The following is a 22938-nucleotide window of genomic DNA, read 5'->3' on the forward strand; positions in this document are numbered from 1 at the left end:
TAAATTTTAAATTTTTAAAAATTATTTATTTTATATTTGTAAATTGAATATTAATTTTTAATAAGTTAAATATCACCTTTTAAACACTATAGCAATTATTTTTAATATAAATGTTAAAAAAAAACGTATTTTGGAGTTCATACACGTCTTTTTTCCGTGTTGTAAATCATTGATGCATTTGCCAAAGAAATGATTTATTATTATTAGTATTGTTGTTGTTGTTGTACTAATAATAGACTGTGAATAATCATTAAAATATTATTAGAAGTTTCAATTTTGCAGTGTTTTGTTGTAACAAGTGTATTACTCATGAATCATGATCTTTTCCATTATTTCATAGTTTAAACTTTAAATGGATGCTTGAATTATTGGAGGAAGCATCACGTCCTTCTTCAGTTCAGTGAACATGCATTTTGCTTTTGACTATGGTGTTATTACATAAATTAACAAATAACAATTAGACCCTATCTTAGCACGTAAGATTATGGTTAACAGAAGTGAAAATAAAAAAATGTTGCGTGCATAGAACACTTGATTAAATTTCTGTATGTGGGGCACGCTGGACGCGTTCTTCAGATGTTTATTCTCTAAATAATGATAGAGAGTTTTAATTTATTTTTTAGTATTTAAATGAACAAAAATTAAATATATATGTTAATTTTTTAAATATCAAAATAATAAAAAATAAAAACTTTTTTTTAAAAAATTTAGAACATAATTAAAAAGATGAATTAAAATTTATAATTATCTTTTATTCTCAAATTCAGTAGTTCCTCATTGACAAGCTAATATACTTTGTTTTTCCCACAAAATTAAAATCATGTAACAAACCTAAAGATTCACCTTAATCTTTAATTTTAAAATAATATTTTTGTCTTTAATATTTATAAAAAAAATTAAAAAATATTTTTTCATCTCAATATCTAAAATATATTTTAGTTCTACTTTTAGTTTTATGCGATAATTTTGTATCCGTTTAATTAGAAATAATTTTAAAATACAAAATAAGGAATAAAAGATGTTACAAACTTTATGAGTTGGGGACAATTTAAATTATATTAACGGGCTTATCATTAACACATAAAAACAACTATAATTATATGCTGCAGCTGAAACTTAGCTCAAATAGTTATCCATGTATTTCTTAATAGGTTTAATTATTTTGTTAGTCCCTATAATTTCGTAAAATTTTCAATTAGGTCTCTATATTTTTTTTCTTTTTAATTGGGTCCTTGCACTAATTTTTTTTTTCAATTAAGTCCATCTTAGTAGTAATTGACTTAATTTTATAAGGACCCAATTAAAAAAAAAAGAATTGGTATAGAGACCTAAATAAAAAGAAAAAGAAGTGTAAGGACTCAATTAAAAAAAAATTTGGTACAAGAACTCAATTAAAAAAAAGTATAGGACCTAATTGAAAATTTCGCGAAACTATAGAGACCAACAAAATAATTAAACCTTCTTAATATGCTACATTCAGATTATTTAATCTATCTGACAAAAAAAACTATAATTATATGCTATTCAATCAATTTGAAAAAAAATGGTAAATTAGACTAATTCCAAATGGATAATTATATGCAAGTACTCTACTATGCTCTATGCAAAGTTGTGAAGATTAGAATATAAAAGAAATTAGTCTCTAAAATTATATTTGTGCTTTAATCTAATTTAAAAATTTTTAATTTATTTAATTTAGTTTTTTAATTTGACATTAATGATTTATTTTTGTCACACAATTATTAACGACATGTTAAGATAGATCCATAAATATTACATTATATTTTTTATCAATTATCTAATGTGTTAATTAAAACCTTTTACTTCAATTTAGTTAAAATAAGAGTTTTAAATGCTTCGTAAAAAACAAATTGAGATAAAAATAAAAATAGTTTCAAGTGTTTAAAAAATCTAGTAAAGTACTTGTCAATCCATTTTAGTGCTTCGTTGACGGTTTTACAATAAAAATAAGACTAGAAACTAATACAAATTATAAATGCTAAGTTGAGAGACCAAATCAAATAAATCAAAATTAAAATCAAACGAGTGTATGCAAGTTAATAATACTTTCTTAAAAAGAGCTCAGTAGAATTTATTTTTATAATAATATTATTTTAATAATAATATATTTTGATAATTAAAATAATATTTTATTAGCTAAAAAATAATATAATTAATTAATTAATAATATTATTTTTATATAAATATCAGAAGTATTTATTGTATTTTGTATAATGTATGAATGGTATTATTGAAATGTAAATTCTTGACACTATTTTCTTTGAAAGGGCAGCTCACACTGGTGACTGGTCGTTGCATCCAAAATAGTATAACTGTACGACCAATTTTTTATTTTTTATTTAAAATAAACCTACTTAAGTGGTAAAAAATAGAACTGAATAAATAATAATGACTTTCAACGGCTGAGATTCGATTGTTTTATGATCATATGAACAAGAATAAGACACGTGTGCCCACAGTTTCCTTTCTTTCCAGCTGCTAAAGCAAATGCCACTGTGTGTTTCAAAGAAAAAATAAAAATAAATAAAAAAAATGAAAGAAGGGTCAATAATTTTCATGTCTCCCAACACGTTTGCTATCTCTTTTGGTGGGAGAGAGAACGGTGTCAAAAAAACGAAAGACAACAAAAACGTCAGTGCAAATTTGAATTAAAAAAATTCAAACTTTGAAGATTTTTGGAATCTCACAACTGTCACTGCTGTTTATCCGCATAACAGATTAGGGTTCTAGATCTGATCGACGAATGTGCTTCTGAGAGTGGAGAAGGGCTTGTTTTCATTATCTGGGTTCTTCTGGTAAGCAAGTTCAAGATTCTGTTATGGGTTTCTCATGCATTGATTGAAAGTTTTATACTTTGTGTAGAACTTGTGGGAGGTTTTTCAATCTTTTTGAAATTTTCAGGTTGTGGCCATTTTCAGCAACCATGCTGCAGTGCTTGGTTTTTGTGGTTCTTATTTATTTATTTCTTTATCTGAAAAAAAATAAAGTATTTGAAGTTTTATGCTGAAAGTTTTTTTCTTCCTCTTGCAGGGTTTGAAGGAAACTAGCTTCAAATTCAAGATCTTTAGCTGTAAAATGCTGCTGTTGACTTGCTGAGCTTGTTTTTTGGGTTGGGTTGTTTTTGTTTGATATTGGATTATTGGTTTACTGGAGCTTTTAAATCTTCAATAATGGTTTTCTGGGAAGGTTATGTGAGTGATGAAGTGATGGGCACGTTTGCCCCTATTGTGGTTTATTGGTTATATGCTGGTTTCTATCAGTTACTTCCATCTTTGGATAAATATCGGTTGCATACTAAAGAAGAAGACAAGGAGAAGAATTTGGTGCCCTTTGGAGCTGTTGTGAAAGGTGTTCTTCTTCAGCAGCTTGTCCAAGCAATTGTTGCTCTCTTCTTGGTCAGTTATTCTACATTTGAAGTTGTTTATATTGATGATATTTGCTCAATTTATTCATATTATTTTTCTAGTGTCTAATTTTCTTGTTTCGTGTGTTCACATTTGTAGTTAACAGCATGTTTTGAATGAGACACTTTCCATTATTTTGATTTGTCTTTGATACTTTAGGATAAGTTGTAAGCTATACTCCTTGTTCATTGTGATCCCATTTTATCTTAGGTCTTTGCTTAAGGCCCCATACTATGAACTCTAAACTGATATGGCATCACTTCGGAAAGCTATAATTGAAGAATAATATTATCTGGAAAGAAAAAAGGAAGGCGAGGGTGCATTTCTGGGGAAGATAAAAAATTAATGTACACAATAAACTGAAAGATGGAATACAAAATGAGCAGAGATCCAAAGGGAAAACACCTGAGCTATAGTTGGATGAACTACGAAGAATAATGGAGGGAGTGGATCCTATCACTAAAAAGTGTCACTCAAACTCTCCAACATAGCATAGCTTGATCCACTTCACTCCTCCTCCTTGCCTTTCTGTTTGTTCTATAATCATCCAGTCCCTTTGATCTCCAATAAATCTCACAATCTTAGCCTTAAGTACCAATATCTAATAGATGCAAGGATCAAAAGATACACTCCAACCAAACTGCAAAACAACACACTGCCATAAAATAAGGGAGTTTCAACATGTTTCTGAGCTTGATGGTAGTTGGTATTCAGATGTTTTGTAGTGAACAAGACAAAATTAGTTGAGCTTACAACACACTTTATTTGCTTGCCATTCGGGAATCTGGTTAGTTTTGAGTTTACTAATGCACTTTCTATTATTAGATTAGTTGACCATGTGGAGAAGGGAATTTACTTATTTGAACTTTGAGATGTGTTCAATTTTTCTTTTGATCTATTCAAATGGAAAGTACAACTGTATTGAATAACCAAACTATGATGCGGGTTGATAACTGCTTTTTACAAGCATGACATAAACAAGATTGCTTACTTACTAGTCTTCCAGTCCAGTCAACAAGGTCGATCTTCATTTTGAAGTTTTTATTGGTCCTGAGAAACCAAGTCTGTAATTCACATCATTCGAATTTTCGTAGATATATGATTTATAATTTGTATAAATAAGGTTTGGTTGTTTTATTGGCTTTGCCATGGACCCAGGACTAATGTTAAAATGGCATTGTTTTATAATGCAAACAATCCTACCTTAGGAGAAAATAACTTCGTTGTTATCATCATTGTTTTACTACTACTTTAGCATTGTCAAATGCTAACATGTTTGCTTTGATTCTGTAGTTGACCACAACCTCAAACACACCTGAAGCGACGGTGCAGCCTTCTATTCCCAAGCAAGTTTTTCAGATCATTGCAGCGATGCTTGTCATGGATACATGGCAGTACTTTGTGCACCGCTACATGCATCAGAACAAGTTTTTATATCGCCATATCCACTCGCAGCATCATAGGCTGGTCGTCCCTTATGCAATAGGTGCACTTTACAATCACCCACTTGAGGGCCTTCTACTAGACACCGTCGGTGGAGCCATCTCCTTTCTTGCCTCTGGGATGACTTCAAGAACAGCAGTCACATTCTTCTGCTTTGCTGTGGTGAAAACTGTCGATGACCACTGTGGACTCTGGTTACCTGGCAACATCTTCCATTTATTTTTCCAGAATAATACAGCATATCATGACATTCACCATCAACTACAAGGCCTAAAATACAACTATTCACAACCGTTCTTTCCCTTATGGGACATGCTTCTTGGCACATACATGCCTTTCACTCTTGTAAAACGGCCGGAAGGGGGCCTTGAAGCAAGGCCGGCAAAGGACTAGTTAAGTGTCAAAGCCCTCGCATCCGATGGGACTGGTTTCCTGTTTCCTATGCCGGCAAATGCTTTCAGATGATATGTATATCAGAAGCTTTTATTGTGGACATTTCCAAAGTTGGTTGGAGCTCAATGGTGTTTGGTGGCTTGACAAATGACAATGTTTCTCAGTTCATATTGTCACAGATAGCGTTTTTGCCCAGCCTCCTTGTGTAGCATAGACTATGATATGGTTGAGGAACGTTTTCATAACCCGGATTGTTAATTATGATGTATTTAGAATTTTTTGAGATGTAAGTTGCTGAAAGAGTGCCATTTTTTTTCTGCCGATATTTATTTGTTATACTGATTTATTTTTTCTATTAAAATTGTGGATTAAAGTAACATGTATGATGTATTAGCCTTAGCCATGTATGCTCCAATTTACAACCTTCGAATTGTTAAAAAAAAAAAAATGCTAAAGGTTTAGCAGAATTTATTATTTTTGACTAGTAGTTAATTAATAATGTTTCAAAATATGGCTAAAAGTATATTATTGAATTATTAGACTAAAGATATTAGGTTGATAGCTAAAAGTGTTAGTTAAAAATAATAAATTTTGGCCCTTGAGTTTTTTTTTTTTTTTTTTGGGTTAAACTACCAATATAGAAGAAACGGAGAGAGAAATAAAATGGGCATTTAGACTTTCTATTATTGGGGTGTTAAGAACTTAAGATCATGAAATGAATCCATTTTGCAAAAAATATGAAGGCCTATTTGTCTCTTAAATTTATTTAGGGTAAGTTAATAAATTGTATTTGAAAATTTATATCTTTGACAAAATTTTTTAAAAAGATATTAATCATAAATAAGTCTCTAAATAATTTAAAAATATGATAAAAATAATATCATTTAAATTTATAAGTAGTAAAAGATTTATTCATTTGATCTAAATTTTTGTGTAAACATTTAAATAACTATTTAAGAAGTGTATACAAAAAATCAAAATAAAATTTAATTTTTAAGTTCTTAAAAAATATTTATTTTTTTTGTATTTAACAAAAAAAATAAAAAAATATTCAGTTAGCATAAATGATCAAATTTTAAGAATAAAATATATTTTTTTAAAAAAAATACTTGTAAATAATTGTATTAAAATTTCATTTTTAAAACCTATTTTTAAAATGTATATATAATATCTTACTATTTTTATTACATTTTAAAATATTTAAAAAATTTATTTATTATTTGTATTTTTTGAAATTATTTTCTTTTTTATACCATTTTTTTGGTGTCTAGTTTTTTATAGCATTTGAATTTGAATAGTTTACCTTTGGAACTATCATATTAGATAAGGATTAACCGAATTTCCTCATTTTAAATTTTAAAGTGGTGATTTCAAGGTCTATCTTTTTAATTAGTATTGAGATATTGGTGCTATATGAACGAAGCATTGCCGCAAAAAACACAGAATTGTAATCAACCCTTCTACTCTGCTTGCTGAGAAAAACCCACTGTCACTCTCTTGAGCTCTTCCTCTACATTTTCCACACAGAAATCAAACATGAGGTTCATTTTCTTCCCTTCATGTTGTTTGGTTCCCGAGAAAGTGCTTGAAAAACAACATTTATCAATTTATATATAAATGCTCTGTTTGCTTCATTCATCTATGCTATCTTCATCCTTTATTATTGTTATGAATTCCGTTGAGCTTCAACTTGTGTTTTTTCCCCCTCCTCCCACCTTATCGTTTCTTAAAAAATAAATTTAGGGTTTTAGGGGGATTTAGCTGGAGAGAATGCAACCTTTGATTTTTTATTTTTATTTTAAATCGTCGTGCAGGTTGTTTGTGGTGTTCATCAGTTGATTTTAGGGTTTAGGTTACCTTCCCACTCACCATTTTCTTTTTTGTTGATTTCATTTTAAAACCAGGGCCACTTTTACTTGAATGCTATTTTTGTTTGCTCTGCATGTATCATAGTAAAATTTTTATTTTGCACCGTTTTCAGTGTGTGTTTTAACAAAAGGTATCCTGAAGATGTTTACAGTTCTATCATAACTTTGATTTTCCTTTTATTTGAACTTTCAGCTATATAGTTGGTGTTGCAAATTAATTATCTGGCAGAGTGGTGGTGAATTATATAATCAGGGGAAAATCTAAAATCAATGTTGTTTCGGAGTAGAATTTCTGACCTAAATGTTGATCAGCATGTTTCTATTTTCTTTTCACACTTGAGTGCTATCATGTTTTATAGTTTTGCTTCACAATTTTGTGATTGTATTGAATATTTTCAGTATTGGTGCAATTTTGTATGACTGTTTTTACAGCTACTGTATCAATGCTGTATTGACCAAGTGATCTTTTGTTGGTGCCTGTTATTGGCATTTGATACTTGTATATTGTGTGAAGAACTGCATATCCTGTGTTCTTGTGGCAGCGGGGGCCTTGGGATCACTATACTGAGGGAAAATTAGTATTTTAGGTCCCTAAATTCCTTTGATATTTTAAAATGCAGCCGCCATCCTCCTGTCAAGTGGGCTCAGAGGTCTGATGAGGTATACATAACTGTTGAGTTGCCTGATGCCCAGGATGTGAAGCTTAAACTGGAGCCAGAAGGAAAGTTTTACTTCTCTGCGACCACTGGCGCAGAAAAGATACCTTACGAAATTGACATTGACCTGTTTGACAAGGTTGATGTAAATGTAAGAACTACCTATTCCTATAATTGTTCTGATAGAGTGATAGTCATATCTTTACACAATTGTGTATTAATTTTGTATTCATCTTTCTTTTCAGAATAGCAAGGTTAGTGCCGGCTCGAGAAATATCTTCTACTTAGTGGCAAAGGCTGAGGACAAATGGTGGGACAGATTGTTGAAGCAAGGAGGGAAACCTCCTGCCTTTTTGAAAGTTGATTGGGATAAGTGGGTGGATGAAGACGACGAGGTGGACGAAGACGGTAAAAGTAAGTGATTCTGCTAAAATTTCTCAGGATTCGAGTTCAATTTTTTTTTTAAATTTTCTGCCAATGTTCTCATTTGCATATTGTCTTTCAGTGGGAGCCGATATGGACTTTGGCAACTTCGATTTATCTGTATGTATCATAACTCAAGATAGTTTATTACTGTAGTACTTTTTTTTTCCTGTTTTGATGAGTTTCTAACTCGCTTATTAAATTGTTATCCAGAAATTGAGTATGGGTGGAGGTGAGGAACTGGATACCGAAGCGACCAACAATGCTGATGGTTAGAATATCTTGCTAAACCGGTTTAAACCCCATGAAATTGGTGGTGGCAAGCTCACTGTTGTTTTCGTGATTACTGCGCTTGTCTATCTCTTATATTGCCTTCAAATTGGTTTATGGTTTGGTTTAATTGGTCTTTTTTTAAACATAGGACATCATGAGATTGTTTGTTTTATGTTGCTGATTCCTCTTTGGGTCAAGGGTTAGTTGTTGATGTCGGAATTATGATTGATTTTCTTTTCAGATGATGAGAGCGACACCGAAGATGAGGTAACAGGACAAACATCAATTGATAATGAAGCTGACACAAAAGAGAAGGTGGATGGCAGTCCTAGTGCTGCACCTGAAGCTAAAGCTTAAAAATTAGGAGACGGGAACCTTGTCGTAGTAGCTTTCATTGTAAAGACTTGGGAGACTTCTTGTGATCTTAGGTTGCTGACATGTTTACTCTTTCAGCGTTTTGACATTTGGATTCTCATCAAGAGAAGCTAAGTATATAGGAATTGGCCATACATAGTATCTTCAGAGATCAGACAGTGTTATGTGTATTTGGGTTGGGGATGGTCGGTTTGGAAAAATTCTTCGTTTTTGGATAAAGTAGCTATAAGAACAAATATGTTTACGCATTGACCTTTATAGTTGATTTTTGAGCCAATCACACTGTTTTTATTCTGGTGCGGCACAATTTTGAATTACCTGATTTAATTGTGGAGCAGCACCTTGATTTATTTATGGCATACGAAAGAATTGAAGAAACAATTGGTCAAATGTATTTCTTCTCCAGCATCACTTAAATTTCTTGATTAATGACTATAAATGACCATGATATGGTTAATATACTTCAAATGTTGAAAGCTACTAACTTGGAATAAGCTAAAAATTACAGAAAACACCATATCAGTTATCAGTGATTCCATAGTCACCAGTTTTAGAAATTGAGTGTGTTGTGCGGGATCAATTACAGTATCAACCACAAACACAATACTAATTACAGAAACAATACAGCTCACACCAAAACAGCAATCACAACTGCCTCCTTCACAAAACTAAAGATATCCCTGATCTCCAGCACTTCTTGTGAACTGCAAATGCAAGACACAAATTGCCACCCCATAAGCTGTAACATATAAAGAAAAGATAGTCTCTCATCTGCATGTAGTGGCCATTAGCTCTCAGGCATCCTCAGCTGCACCACTTCAGATGGTGGTCTCAGTGTGCAAACCATTTCTCTTGTTTTTCCGAAGTATACCTGAAAAGATTGTTGACAAGATAAAGTATATTAAGGTTGCATTATGGATTGAAATTCTAAAGCAAAGGACACAACTCTTGAATTGAATAACTTCCTGTGATAATCTGAACAAGGAAAATAAAAGTAAGCTAAACTATTGAGTACAGCAAACATGCAGCTGAATTTTCTAAGCAGAAAGTACCTGATCTAGCGAGTTTCTCAGCTTACTCTCCATTTCTTCAATCATCCTTCCCATGTTAGAAAGATGTCCATCAGCAACTGATAGCCTCATATTCATCTAAAACGTAGGAGGAGAAAAGGCATGACTTCAGCAAAAAGCAAGGAAAGTGCATGTACACACAAAATTACACTTTTTGGATTAGAATTACTCGGGAAAATTCTCTTTGCAAAGATTTCCTATCATCATTGCTTCATTAAACAACAACCATGTAACTCTTAACTGGATCTAATCTAATGTTTAACATGAACAAGTTCTAATAGAAATTACCTGTCGCCTAATTGATCCAGACAAACTGAAAGTACCCGATGATTCATTATCTGTAGTCAAAGTCAGCATAACCGTACTGGTTAACCGATAATTTGTGTTTTCGTCCTCTGGTCCCACCTATATTAACATAATTAAGAGTGTGACTGAAACTACTAAAATCAACTTGCAATATATATAAAAACTAAAACTAGAATAAGAGTTTTTTTTTTTCAGTTTTCCACTGGTCATTAGACAACATCTATGAAAGCTTAGTCTTAGACCCAGCATTTTACCTCTATAACATGTATAGCATCCCATGCTCCTTCCTCTAGATAGCCCCGGCGACCTTGCCCTGTCTTCGAACCATCTTAAATAATGGAAACTTCATGTTAGAAAAAGATCAAAAGGATGAAAACTAGTCAACTATAGTCCATTAGAAATTAGAATGTAATCAAATAACAGGCTTACCTTTCTTTATCAGAAAGCAAGCCACGAAACCATCATTGTCATCTTCCCATACATAAACTGATGAAATGCCACCTTCATAATATCTATGACATTATCCATTAATGGTGCATGTTGTTTTAAAACAATATACATAATAAATAAGTAAATGATTACATTCAGATAAGTAGCATATTTCTTGGTTTTCTTTCACATGAAACAGAAGTATGGGAATAAGTTGCTAGATAGGAAAAAAAATCCTAACAAGACATCTTGAAAACACATAAACCAAAAAAGACGTGGTAAGTAAAGGACCTCACTGGTCACGATATATTGCAAAGATATCATTTGCTTCAATTTCAAGGTTCCTCAACTCTAACGAAGGGAGGGAGCCATCTTCAAGTGGTGGATGGTATTTGTTCGACCAAGGTGATCTGCAGAAAGGAACAGGATAAAATAAGTTTAGCATTGTCCTTAACCTTAACTAAAAACTATACAAATTAACAGAGAAAACAGAAAGGGAACACTTCATCAGAACCAAATTACAGATCTGCAATCTGAAGTGAACTCTTTAGCCATAACCATCTAATGAATTAGCTACTTGTATTGATCATTTGATCTCCATTTCAGGATTAAGTTGTGCATAAATATACTGGCCAAAAGATAACAAACTGAAACTGATTTTGCTCAAAGGAAATAAAATTCAAGATAAGAATACCAAAGAGAACGAAAGAAGCATGATTCACAACAAAAGACTTAAAAAACACAATGATAACAACACAAGCAACAAGCATAGAAAATCAACCTGTAAGAGTCAGCATCTCTATTATATTCACACAGGATGAATTCCTTCCCACAGTCCACATCACACATAACCTGCATTGCCATCAGAAATTTTAGAATAAATAAATAAAAATAAAAAATTTGAAAAACAAAATGGCCACACAAAAAGTTATGGATAAATAAATAAACTTTTAAAAAAAGACACTATTTTTGTCACCAAACCATTCTGCAAACTGATCAAAATCCCATTTCCCCTGTAATTTTCTGCACCTAATTCTCAGAATCTAGAGAGAGAGAGAGAGGGTTACCTGAAGGGGCTGATCAACTTGAGAGAGGAGATCGGAGGAGTGATGAGGCATTAGGCTGAGAAGCGCAGAGAGAGCCGTCTCTGTGTGCTTTGGCGGAATCCTCCTCATCAATCCCATAGCTGCGTCCATTTTCGGATTTCCCAACAACCACCACAAGCAACTTCTTCTTCTTCTTTCTCTCTCTTCGGTTTCTCTCTCTGAAGAGCGAGAACAATACGCAGTGCAGTGCAAAATCAGAATTTGGCGTTTTATGTTGGTTAAAGAGATTTTTGTTTGGAGCCTGGTGTTCTTTTCTGATCCGACTTTCCCTCCATCTATGCCTCTTTTCCCTTTTCCGCAAATCTTATATCCAAAAACAAATTAATATTCAAATGCAATGAAATTTACTAAATTATTAATTTAAAATTTATATTGCAGGTAGGTTAAATGTAATTTTTATTTTATTTTATTTTATTTAGAGGTTATGTTTTATCACAGAATTATTATTTAGAGATAGTCATTTTTAGTTCTCTCAATCCTCTGTTTTATTTTGAAGAATAACAAGAAATGACTAAGAAATAAAGGTTTAATTAATCTATTGATTTTTATAATTTTATTAAATTTTTAATTGAATTTTTATATTTTTTAATTGAATTATTATATTATTTTTAATTTTATAATTAAATTTTTTATGTTAAAATATTAAAATTAACAGAATATTTTTTAAAAAATATATATAGTTAAAAATTTAATTAGATTTTTAATAATAAATATATTCAATTTGTAAAAAAATATTCAACTAATTCTAATATTTTTGTATATTAAAAACGATCTAATTATAAAATTAAAAATAATATAAAAATTTAATTAAAAAATAAATAAATAGATCTAATTATAAATTTAGTAAAATTACAAAAAATTAGTGACCAACACAATAATAATAATAATAATAATAATAATAATAATAATAATAATAATAATAATAATAATAATAATAATAATGTGTATAGATTTTTCGTTCATTGATACGATTTGGCATCTCATATTAGGCCTTAAATTTAGCTATTCCTTTTCATTATCCAGAAAGCAGAAACCATAATAAGCCAGTTTGTAATATAGTAATTATTTTCAGAATCAATTATAAGGCACTAAGAAACCGCCATTCTTAATGCTTAATGCGAATAACTTTGAAGTGTGAACGGTCATGTCTTCAAATTTGTCTCAATGTGAAGCAGACGGTCTTTAAAAATTATATACTCAACAAAAAGATGTGAGAGAGAGACGGAGAGCGTGTGAGGAGGGGAAACACAGGGGGGGAAGATCCTAGGGTTTGGAATCATGCAGAGTATCTACAATTGGAGTTTGAGTCTTTCTCTCTGTTCGTCGATAATCTACCGAAAGATATATCAAAAAGAGAACTTTTTCATATGTTTAAGTGGACAGTTAGAATAATCGACATATACTTGTCGCGAAAGAACAAAAATGGACAGATCTATCTATTTGCGTTTGTGCCGTACACTACTAAAGGAAGAGCTTTAAAAGCTATTGCAGATATGAACGGTATGGTGTTGAGAGACAATATAGTGTTTGTCGGAGAAGCGAAGTACAGAAGGGGAGCGGTGAGCCAGAATACAAGGGGCAAAAAAGTAAAGGACACCACCAGGGATGATGATAGACGAAGCAACCCACAGACAAGGAGTGTGAAAGTAGCAGAATAGCGAATGGTAAGGCAGCAGGCTGATGGCAACCTCAAAGATCCAAATAAAAATGGATGGACAAAGAAGGTAGAAATACCTATAGTTAATGAGAATGTTGTTTGGCTACAAAGAAGTATCGTTGGAGGTACGAAGCTGGCGATCGATTTTAATGCACTGCAGCAAAAGATTCATAACATATTGCCAGGTGTAATACATGTAAGGGAACTGGGAGCATATAAAGCAATGATAACGTTTGACTTTGTGCTCAGTGCTGAAGAAGCTTACACCTTTAGAATGAACGATTTATTAAAGATGTTTTATGTGGTATGGAGATGGGACGAAATGGAGAGAAGTGAGTCTAGAAGAGTTTGGTTGGAGTGTTTTGGAGTCCCATTACATGCATGGTCAACAGTCACTTTTCGCAGGATTGGGGAGCAATGGGGCGAGGTGGTGGAGTGCGATAAACTGACAGAATCATGTAAATCATTTAGCGTGGGCCGAGTACTGATTGATACGTGTGTCTTTGATATGATTAACGAATGGATATACATTACAATAGGTGCAAGTGGATTTGACATCCTTGCAAGAAAAGTGGGGGGAGAGGTATATCAAGAGGAATGCTTTCGGAAGAGTGAGCATGTGACAGCGGATAGGTATATAGCAGATAGAGGAGGGTTGCAGAATCAAGAGCTTGGTGGCACTCTGACCAAGAGTCATAAACGACCGGAGGTGGCTTGGGACCAGGTGGCAGTACTGATATCGGTGGACAATAGGTCCGTTGAAGAAGAAAAGGGCAGATTGGTAAATTCAAGTGTAATGTTAAATGAATGGAATTTTAAAAATTCAAATCCTCAGTATGGAAACGATAATTATGCTGCATTGAAGGAGGCTGAGGATTCTCAGGGATCCTTTCATATTAATGGCAAGGCAGATTCGGAGGAAACAACATCTTTTGATTATTATCCACGTAACGGAAGCCAAAGCTGTGTTGGTACAAGGTATGATTATGGGCTAGTAGTTACCAGGCCCATTAAGGGTAGCAAAGGAAACGGACCTAAGGGAGCTAAAGGGGAAGTGTTGGCCCATTGGAATAGGGCTTCCAAGGGTTTCCGGGTAGCAGCTGACCCGGCTTCCTTGCTGACTCGGAATGAGAAGGAGAGGCTAGTGCATAGTTCAGTCATCGCGGCACGCCCATCTTCGTTTGCAGCTGATCTTGGAATGTGACACAGGTGGGAGGATAGCCACGGACAACCCAATTCGACGGCAGGGGAATTCGCCATCTTGTTGACTCGGCAAGGACATCAGTTGCAGATCGGTGCTGTGGCGAGAGAGCAACCTGGTCGGGTGAGGGATGCAGGGGATGTGGTGAGAGAGCAGCCTGGTCGGGTGAGGGATGCAGGGGATGGATCGCGACAAGTTATGGATGAGATTTCTGGCCTGCAGCTCGCACCGGAGGAGGCCACACGGGAGGCGGAGGTGGCGAGGCTTGCGGGAGGAATGGGTACCGTTGGGGAAACCTTGAATGATGAGGGAGAAAGAGGGCGGTGGAGGCAGGAAATGGAGAAGCGCACAGAATCGACCCAGGAACAACGACGCTACGACTCGCAAGAGAGAGTGCGGCTACTTGAAGATGAGGGATATGGCATTATGATGGGTTGCAAGGCATCAGAGGAGGATCAGCACTCGAGAGGCGTTACAGGGTTGGGACCGGAGGATGGGGAAATCATGATGGAGAGCGAGGAACGGGGGAATGGCAGGGAACAAGATGAAGAGCATGCTATCTGTACACACAATCAGGAACAGAAAGGGGAGCTGTCATAGATGGTGGCACTAATGTTCATAATGAAAATCAAAGGCCGAGTTGGGAAGAGGAGATGACTGAGAATAAAGAGGCTTGAAAACTAGCTGTAGAGTCAGGTGCTCAATGCAGTGGTGAGGAGTATATTATGGCCATTTTGCAGGAGCAGAATGAAGCGATTGCTCTGAAGCGAAGACATGCAAAGCAAAAAGAAAAAGTTCGACGAAGCAGGCCAAAAAATTGAAAGCAGGTGTGTAATAATTTTGTGATATGATTTTAAGTTCCTGGAATATTAGGGGGTTGGGAGGTAATGGAAAAGTTAATATGCTAAAGAATTTTATAAGTAAGCTTAGATTGGATATGCTGGGTTTGATAGAAACAAAGAAAGAGCTTGTGACTAAATTTGATGTAGCTCGTATCTGGGGAAGCAAAAATGCTTGTTGGGAGTTTGTGGGTTCCATTGGGGCCCTGGAGGGTTATTATTAATATAGGATGAGGCGGTCTTTAAATTGAATAATTGCTATAAAGGGGATGGATGGCTCTGTGTAGAAAGGGTTGTGGTAAAGGATAATTTTCACTGTGCTATTTGTCTGGTGTATGGACCACATGAGAGAGCTGAGAAGGCCTCTGTTTGGGAAGAATTTTGTTATATTACAAGGCTGTGTCAGGTGCCGTTTTGTTGTTTGGGAGATTTTAATGAAATTTTGCGTCTAGAAGAAAGAAAAGGAGTGACTAGTTTATCAGCGTCTGCGGAAGATTTTAAAGTGTGGATAAATGATATGGAATTAACTGATTTGGCACTAAATGATCGTAAGTATACATGGTTTAGAGGGCAGTCGTGCAGTCGTATTGATAGGTGCCTAGTGTCTTTGGGGTGGCTTGATGAGTACCCGAAATTGCATCTTAGGGGAGGTCCAAGAGGTTTATTGGATCACTGCCCATTGATTATGGAAGACAGCAGAAGACTTGATGGCCTAAGACCATTCCGCAGCTTAGACTCCTGGTTCACACATGAAGAATTTTTGAGAATGGTAAAGGAAGAATGGAGGGAATCGGGTGATGTACACTTCTTAGAGAAGATGAAAGCGCTGTCAACACCACTGCATAAATGGCATAAGCAGCATTTTGGGAATATAACTGAGAAGATAAAGAGGTTTGAGGAAGAAATACAGAAGGTGGATGATATGGTCAGTAGTAGTCGGTATGATAGTATAATGGAGGCAAGGAGGAGGGCGCTTGTGAGGTGCTGTGAAAAGTGGTATGTGAGACGGGATCTACACTGGAAGCAAATATCTAGATCTCGGCATGCTACTGAGATGGATAGAAACACAAGATATTTCCATAATATAGCTTCGGCGAGAAGAAGAAATAACAGGATTGAGTCCTTGGTTATCCATGGGAGGCTAGTGAGGAATCAACCAAGAATTAAGGCTGCGGTTCGGGACTTTTATAAACGTCTGTACCACCAGGAACATTCTCCAAGGGTGAGCTTTAGGGACGGACTAGTTAATCGACTAGAGAGAGGAAGCTGAAGCCCTAGAGGTGCTATCGTCAGTGGAAGAAGTGAAGAAAACAGTCTGGGAGTGTGAATCTTCTAAGGCTCCAGGAAGCGACGGGTACAACATGAATTTTATAAAAAAGTGTTGGAATGAAATTGGAACGGAGTTCACTGCAGCTGTTATGTGTTTTTTCGAGACAGCAACATTACCAGAGGAATCCAATGTCACATGGGTAGCGTTAGCTCCGAAATTCGTTGGGGCGAAGGAGATAAAGGATCTCAGACCTATCAGCATGGTGGGGTGTGTCTACAAAGTCATTTCTAAATTGTTGACACAAAGAATGAGGAGTGTCATGCCAGGTTTAGTTGGGAAATCACAGAGTGCCTTTGTGAAGGGGAGGAAGATACATGATGGAGCTTTAATCGCATGTGAAACAGTGTAATGGTTGAAACTGAAAAAGAAGGCGTCAGTAATTATTAAACTGGACTTTCAAAAAGCCTATGATAGAGTTAAATGGTGCTTTATTGATACCGTGCTAGAGAAGATGAGCTTCGGTAGAATATGGAGGTCATGGGTTAGGGAGTGTGTCAGAACGGCTTCTATTTCTATTCTGGTTAATGGGTCTCCATCGAAACCCTTCAAAATGGAAAGGGTGCTTCGTCAAGGTGATCCGTTATCACCGTTCTTGTTTGTCTTGGTGGTAGATGTGCTTAACAGGATGATCGGGGAGGCGGTAAGGAACGGTCGAATCTCTCCACTCCTAGTTGGTCGGGATAATATATAGCTATCACATTTACAATTTGCTGATGACACTATATTATTCTGTTTATCGGATGAGAAGACAGTCAGAAACTATAAGAGGTTGTTGAGGTATTTTGAAATGATGTCTGCCTTGAGCATTAATTTTGAGAAGTCCAACTTGATACCAGTGAATTGTAGACAGGAGTGGGTTACCCAAATGTGTCAGCTATTGGCTTGCCAGGAGGCGGCCACGCCGGTGAGGTATCTTGGCATCAATCTAGGAGCGAACCCGAGGCTGGTAAAGACTTGGAAGCCGGTCATAGACAAGGTGGAAGAGAAACTCAACTTGTGGAAAGCAAAAGTCCTTAGTAAGGACGGGAAGCTGGAAATCATCAAGTCGGTAATCAATAGCCTGCCAATTTATTACCTGAGTTTGTATAAGATGCCAAATGCGGTTGCAAGAAAAATTATCTCGTTGCAGAGGAGGTTCTTCTGAGAGAAGGATGATGGGCGACCAGGCATTGCTCTTGTTAAGCGGGAGTTGATCCTAGCCCCAAAGAAGTTAGGAGGGTTGGGGTGGGTGATGCAATGGTACACAATACTGCACTACTGTTTAAATGGTGGTGGCGGTTCTCTAAGGAGGACTATCCTCTATGGAAGAAGGTTGTATGCTCCTGTAATAACATGAACCCAAATCACCTGTTGTCAACTCAGACATTACCGAAGAGGGGGGGAGGGGAACCGTGGAAAGACATATGTCAAGTGCCAATAAGGGAGCAACATGTCAAGTAGAAGATGATTGATGGCCTAGCTATGGAAGACCCACTAGATTTTGGGAGGATACATGGTTACAAGTGGGAAAGCTGAAATACTCCTTTCCGAGACTCTTCTTGATTTCAAACCAAAAAGGATTAGTGATCGGGGATTGTGGGTTCTGGGATGGGATAGAGTGGGTTTGACACTTTCAATAGAGAAGGAAACTACGCCAATGAGAGACAGATACTTTGAACAAACTGCTTCATGTGTTGCAATCTGTTAGACTGATAGTGGATGTGCAAGATAGAATGGTGTGGAAATTTGATAAGGAAAGCGTTTATTCTACTAATTCATTTGTGCAGGTTTTGCAGGAAGAAACTTTGGATGAGGAGCTTCTAAGATTAAGGTTCACAAAGGAGATATGGAAAGGTCTAGTTCCGCCTCGAGTGGAGCTATTTGTGTGGTTTGTATTGGTAGGCCAGGTCAACACAAAGGACCGACTTAGTAGACTGGGAATCCTATAACAGAATGATGTGGTGTGCGTGCTGTGTAAGAAAAAAGTTGAAAATTTACAACATTTATTTATTACATGTGAGTACTCTTGGCAGGTGTGGTGTGCTTGGATCTCGGCGTTTGGACAGACATGGATTGTCCCTGGTACGTTGAAAGAGCATTTTGAGAGTTGGAGATCCATGCCAATGAGAAAAGAGAGGCGCAAGTATTGGCTAGCTGGATTCTTCTCAGTTATATGGATTATTTGGCTACGCAGAAATGATGCCATATTTTACTGTAAGACAACAGGAATTGGTGACTGTGTAGAGCAATCATTTTCATGTGCTAAAGAATGGTGTTGTAAATAACTCATGTTGTTAATGGCTATGCCGGAGATGACATAGGAATTGCTATGCTTTTTTATTCTTGTATTTGTTTACATTGCTCCACTTGAGTGTTGAGCTCTTACTTTAAAAAAAAAATAATAATAATGATGTGTATAACTTTTTTTTTTTGTTGAGTCATGAAAATGGTATACTTTCAAATACGGTATTTTGTATGGTCGTTTGTGGGGTATCCGACATGATCTAGCTAGGACCGAACTTGGGTTAGTTATTTATGTGATTATAATGGGATAGTTTTCCATTATAAATTACAAGATACTATATCGAGATCTTTAGATCTTATTTAGGCAGTAGTTAAATTGGGTAGAACTCTTTTAAAATGAGAGAATTAATAAAGTGACAAAGTATAGAGTTAATTATTTTTAAATTCAGATAATAAAATTTATATATAGTAAAAGTTATAAAATTAATAATAATTAATCTCTTATATTATTTTATAATTTTTTTAAAAAATTAAATTCATTCAAATTACTCGTTATACGAACAAATTGTGTATTTTATATTGGAAGTCCTAAATTGTTTTTAGCTATCCTTTTTTAGTTTTTATTTGAAAAAAACAATTTGAATTTATTGTACGTTTTGAAAAATAATTTATCTTTAAATTTTTATTCATTTAAAAATTAAAAAATAAATAAAAATTCTGATCATTACTCTAAATAAATATATTTAAGTCAAATATTTATAGTGCAAATTTTTGTGCAATGTAGCTGTCATCCTAAAACTCGAACTTTGTTTAAAAAACCCTAAACTTTGGATGGATGGTAGGGTCAACTAACCCTAACCAATCATTATTGATGTTAATGGATTGCATTTTCAATTTAAATAGTTGGCGTGAAATGTATATCCCTTCCAGTTCATACATATACATGATAACAATTAACAAGCATAGGGCCATTATTATTATCTTATCCCACCAATCCACCATCATCGAGGAAAAGGTAAGGAAGGGATTTAAGTTGTTTAGGGAATTCAACCTTTTTCCACATGCTGAATTGTCGGTTTGGAGGAGTTTGATTGAAGCCTTCAAGGCACCAAATATTGGAAACATGGACAGGCAAAGTATTTTAGAAGTAGCTTTTGTCTTTTTTCTTTCTTTTCCTCCTAAAGTGGTCATAGGCTCATAGCAAGTTTATTTCGACTAATTTTTTTTTATATGAAAAAAATATTGGTGTTTTTATTAAAAATGAAAACTCCGCCTATGTTATACTTGCGGTACATAGCCGGTTTCAAGCCTGGATAAAGGAGGAGGGTTGTGTTAGGTCTTCGGCAACCAACATAAAAATATAGCCGAACCCTCATGACATGAATCAAAGACATTATTGCGCTAAAGCTAGGTCGTTGCCCGGAAGCAACGCGCCGTATGGCTCGAGTACGGTGTCAAAGCAAGAGCCGCTGCATCGGTGCCCGGATGTAGTGTTAAATGAGCAAGGGTTCTCGCGTTTTCGTGAACGGACGAGGGTAAATAAGCTAGTTCACAAAGTAAAAGGTAAAGGTCGAAGCGACAGAAGGTTGAGATTTGGGACATGGAACATAGGCACTCTAACAGGAAAGTCCATGGAGGTGGTGGATACCATGACAAGGAGGAAGATTAACATTATGTGCCTACAAGAAACGAAATGGGTTGGTGCAAAGGCTAGGGAGTTGGATACTTCTGGTTTCAAACTTTGGTATACAGGAAAGGTGAAGAATAGGAATGGGGTTGGAATAATTGTGGATAAGCAGTGGAAGAAGGACGTAGTGGATGTCAAGAGGGTGGAAGATCGGATCATCTCTATCAAACTTGTGGTGGAGGGAGGTGCTTTCCATGTGATTAGCGCCTATGCACTGCAAGTGGGTTCGGACGAACAACACAAGATAAGGTTTTGGGAGGATCTAGAGAGTTTGGTTCAAGGCATACCTTTGGGAGATAAGATTTTCTTAGGAGGAGATTTAAATGGCCATGTTGGGAGAGAAGTGACTGGATATGGGAGTATTCACGGAGGCCATGGTTTCGGGGTGATCAATGCCGAGGGTAAAACTATTTTGGACTTTTCCTCAACCTTTGATCTTCTCATCGCAAATACATGTTTTAAAAAGAGAGACGAACATCTTATAACCTATAAGAGTGGCATGACAAGCTCTCAAATCGACTTCTTCTTGTTGAGGAGAGTCGACCGGAAATTTTGCATTAACTGTAAAATTATCCCGGGAGAGAGTTTGACAACACAACATAGGGTGCTCGTCATGGATTTCCGCGTTGAGCAAAAGTTGAGGAAAAGACATCATACGAAGAACCCAAGGACGAGGTGGTGGCGGATGAAAGATGAGGAACAAAGAAGCTTCCTAAGACGGGTAGGAGAAGAGGCAAAGTGGGATGGAAATGGAAGCGCGGAAGAGATGTGGAGGGAGATGTCAGAAGTTATTAGAAGAACAGCAAAAGAAAGTTTTGGTGAATCTAAAGGAATAGGACTAAGAGACAAGGAGTCCTGGTGGTGGAATGCGAGTATACAAGAAAAGATAAAGATAAAAAGGGGATGCTTCAAAGAGTGGTCTTTATGCCGCAATGCAGATAACTGGGAAAAATATAAGGCGGCTAAGAAAGAGACAAAAGTGGCTGTAAGTGAAGCAAGAACAAGAGCATATGAGGGTCTCTACCAGTCTTTGGGCACGAAAAAAAGAGAAAAAGGTATATATAGAATCGCAAAGAGCCGGGAAAGAAGAACGAGAGATTTGGATCAGGTTAAGTGCATAAAGGATAAGGATGGAGAGGTGTTGGCTCAAGAGGAGAAGATTAATGAAAGGTGGAAGAGCTACTTCTACGAGTTATTTAATGAGGGACAGAAGACTCTTCCGAGCCTTGGTCGTTTATGCACAAGGGAAGAAGATCAAAACTTTGACTACTATCGAAGGATTAGAGACTTCGAGGTAAAAGAGGCTCTAAAGCAGATGAAAAATGGCAGGGGAGTAGGACCTGATAATATCCCGATTGAGGTTTGGAAGGGTCTTGGAGAAAAAGGCATCAACTGGTTAACCATGCTTTTTAATGAGATTTTAAGGTCTAAGAAGATGCCTGATGAGTGGAGAAAGAGCACCTTGGTACCTATCTACAAGAATAAGGGGATATACAAAGTTGCGAAAACTATAGAGGGATTAAGCTTATGAGTCATACTATGAAGTTGTGGGAAAGGGTGATAGAACGGAGGTTGAGAAAAGAGACACAAGTAATAGAGAACCAATTTGGATTTATGCCAGGCAGATCTACCACTGAAGCGATATACCTATTAAGAAGGATGATGGAGAGGTATCGTAGTAATAAAAGGGATCTACATATGGTGTTTATTGATTTGGAAAAAGCGTATGATAGAGTACTAAGGGATGTCTTATGGAAGGTTTTAGAAAAGAGGAGAGTAAGGATCGCATATATTCGGGCAATTAAAGATATGTATGATGGGGCCACAACTAGTGTGAAGACTCAAGGTGGTGTGACAGAGGAATTTCCTATTGGTATATGATTACACCAGGGATCATCCTTAAGTCCATACCTTTTCACATTAGTCTTGGAAGTACTCACAGAGCACATCCAAGAGCCTGTGCCATGGTGCATGCTTTTTGCCGATGATATCGTCCTTATGGGAGAGTCAAGGGAAGACCTAAATAAGAAGTTGGAGTTATGGAGAGAAGCTTTAGAAGTGTATGGTCTGCGCATAAGCCGTAGCAAGACGGAATATATGGAATGTAAGTTCAGTCTGAGAAGGGAAAACCCCAATATAGAGGTGAAGATTGGAGAAAACACCCTACGAAAAGTTAAAAGTTTTAAGTATCTTGGGTGCATCATACAGGACAATGGAGAGATTGAACAGGATGT

The 22938-nt window shown here is 35.7% G+C and overlaps 4 protein-coding genes across 5 annotated transcripts; 3 read left to right on the plus strand and 1 right to left on the minus strand.

The window, feature by feature from the left end:
- Window positions 1–2562: 2562 nt before the first annotated feature.
- LOC107618853 (very-long-chain aldehyde decarbonylase GL1-9) lies at window positions 2563–5638 on the plus strand. Its single transcript, XM_016321026.3, has 3 exons — window positions 2563–2816; window positions 3052–3416; window positions 4719–5638. The coding sequence occupies exons 2-3, from the start codon at window positions 3192–3194 to the stop codon at window positions 5259–5261; spliced, it is 768 nt and encodes a 255-aa protein (XP_016176512.1). The 5' UTR covers window positions 2563–2816; window positions 3052–3191; the 3' UTR covers window positions 5262–5638.
- A 974-nt stretch (window positions 5639–6612) lies between these two features.
- On the plus strand, window positions 6613–9133 carry LOC107618333 (co-chaperone protein p23-1). 2 transcript variants are annotated; one of them, XM_016320360.3, is made up of 6 exons: window positions 6613–6802; window positions 7750–7936; window positions 8031–8199; window positions 8291–8328; window positions 8422–8479; window positions 8723–9133. In XM_016320360.3, the coding sequence occupies exons 1-6, from the start codon at window positions 6798–6800 to the stop codon at window positions 8836–8838; spliced, it is 573 nt and encodes a 190-aa protein (XP_016175846.1). In that variant the 5' UTR covers window positions 6613–6797; the 3' UTR covers window positions 8839–9133. The 2 variants fall into 2 exon arrangements, with proteins under 2 accessions (XP_016175846.1, XP_016175847.1); XM_016320361.3 differs by having other exon boundaries at window positions 6641–6802; window positions 8422–8440.
- Window positions 9134–9324: 191 nt separating this feature from the next.
- CPB (Subunits of heterodimeric actin filament capping protein Capz superfamily) lies at window positions 9325–12059 on the minus strand. The gene is made up of 8 exons (XM_016320359.3): window positions 11729–12059; window positions 11443–11513; window positions 10958–11071; window positions 10662–10744; window positions 10487–10560; window positions 10215–10331; window positions 9909–10004; window positions 9325–9727 (listed from the first exon to the last, which is right to left on the minus strand). The coding sequence occupies exons 1-8, from the start codon at window positions 11855–11857 to the stop codon at window positions 9644–9646; spliced, it is 768 nt and encodes a 255-aa protein (XP_016175845.1). The 5' UTR covers window positions 11858–12059; the 3' UTR covers window positions 9325–9643.
- A 3340-nt stretch (window positions 12060–15399) lies between these two features.
- On the plus strand, window positions 15400–16734 carry LOC107616310 (uncharacterized). The gene is made up of 3 exons (XM_016318286.1): window positions 15400–15452; window positions 15499–15677; window positions 15752–16734. The coding sequence occupies exons 1-3, from the start codon at window positions 15400–15402 to the stop codon at window positions 16732–16734; spliced, it is 1215 nt and encodes a 404-aa protein (XP_016173772.1).
- Window positions 16735–22938: the final 6204 nt, after the last annotated feature.

This window comes from Arachis ipaensis, chromosome B9 (assembly GCF_059453495.1).
Source record: "Arachis ipaensis isolate K30076 ecotype BB chromosome B9, ASM5945349v1, whole genome shotgun sequence".
In the NCBI taxonomy this organism is placed as follows: domain Eukaryota; kingdom Viridiplantae; phylum Streptophyta; class Magnoliopsida; order Fabales; family Fabaceae; genus Arachis; species Arachis ipaensis.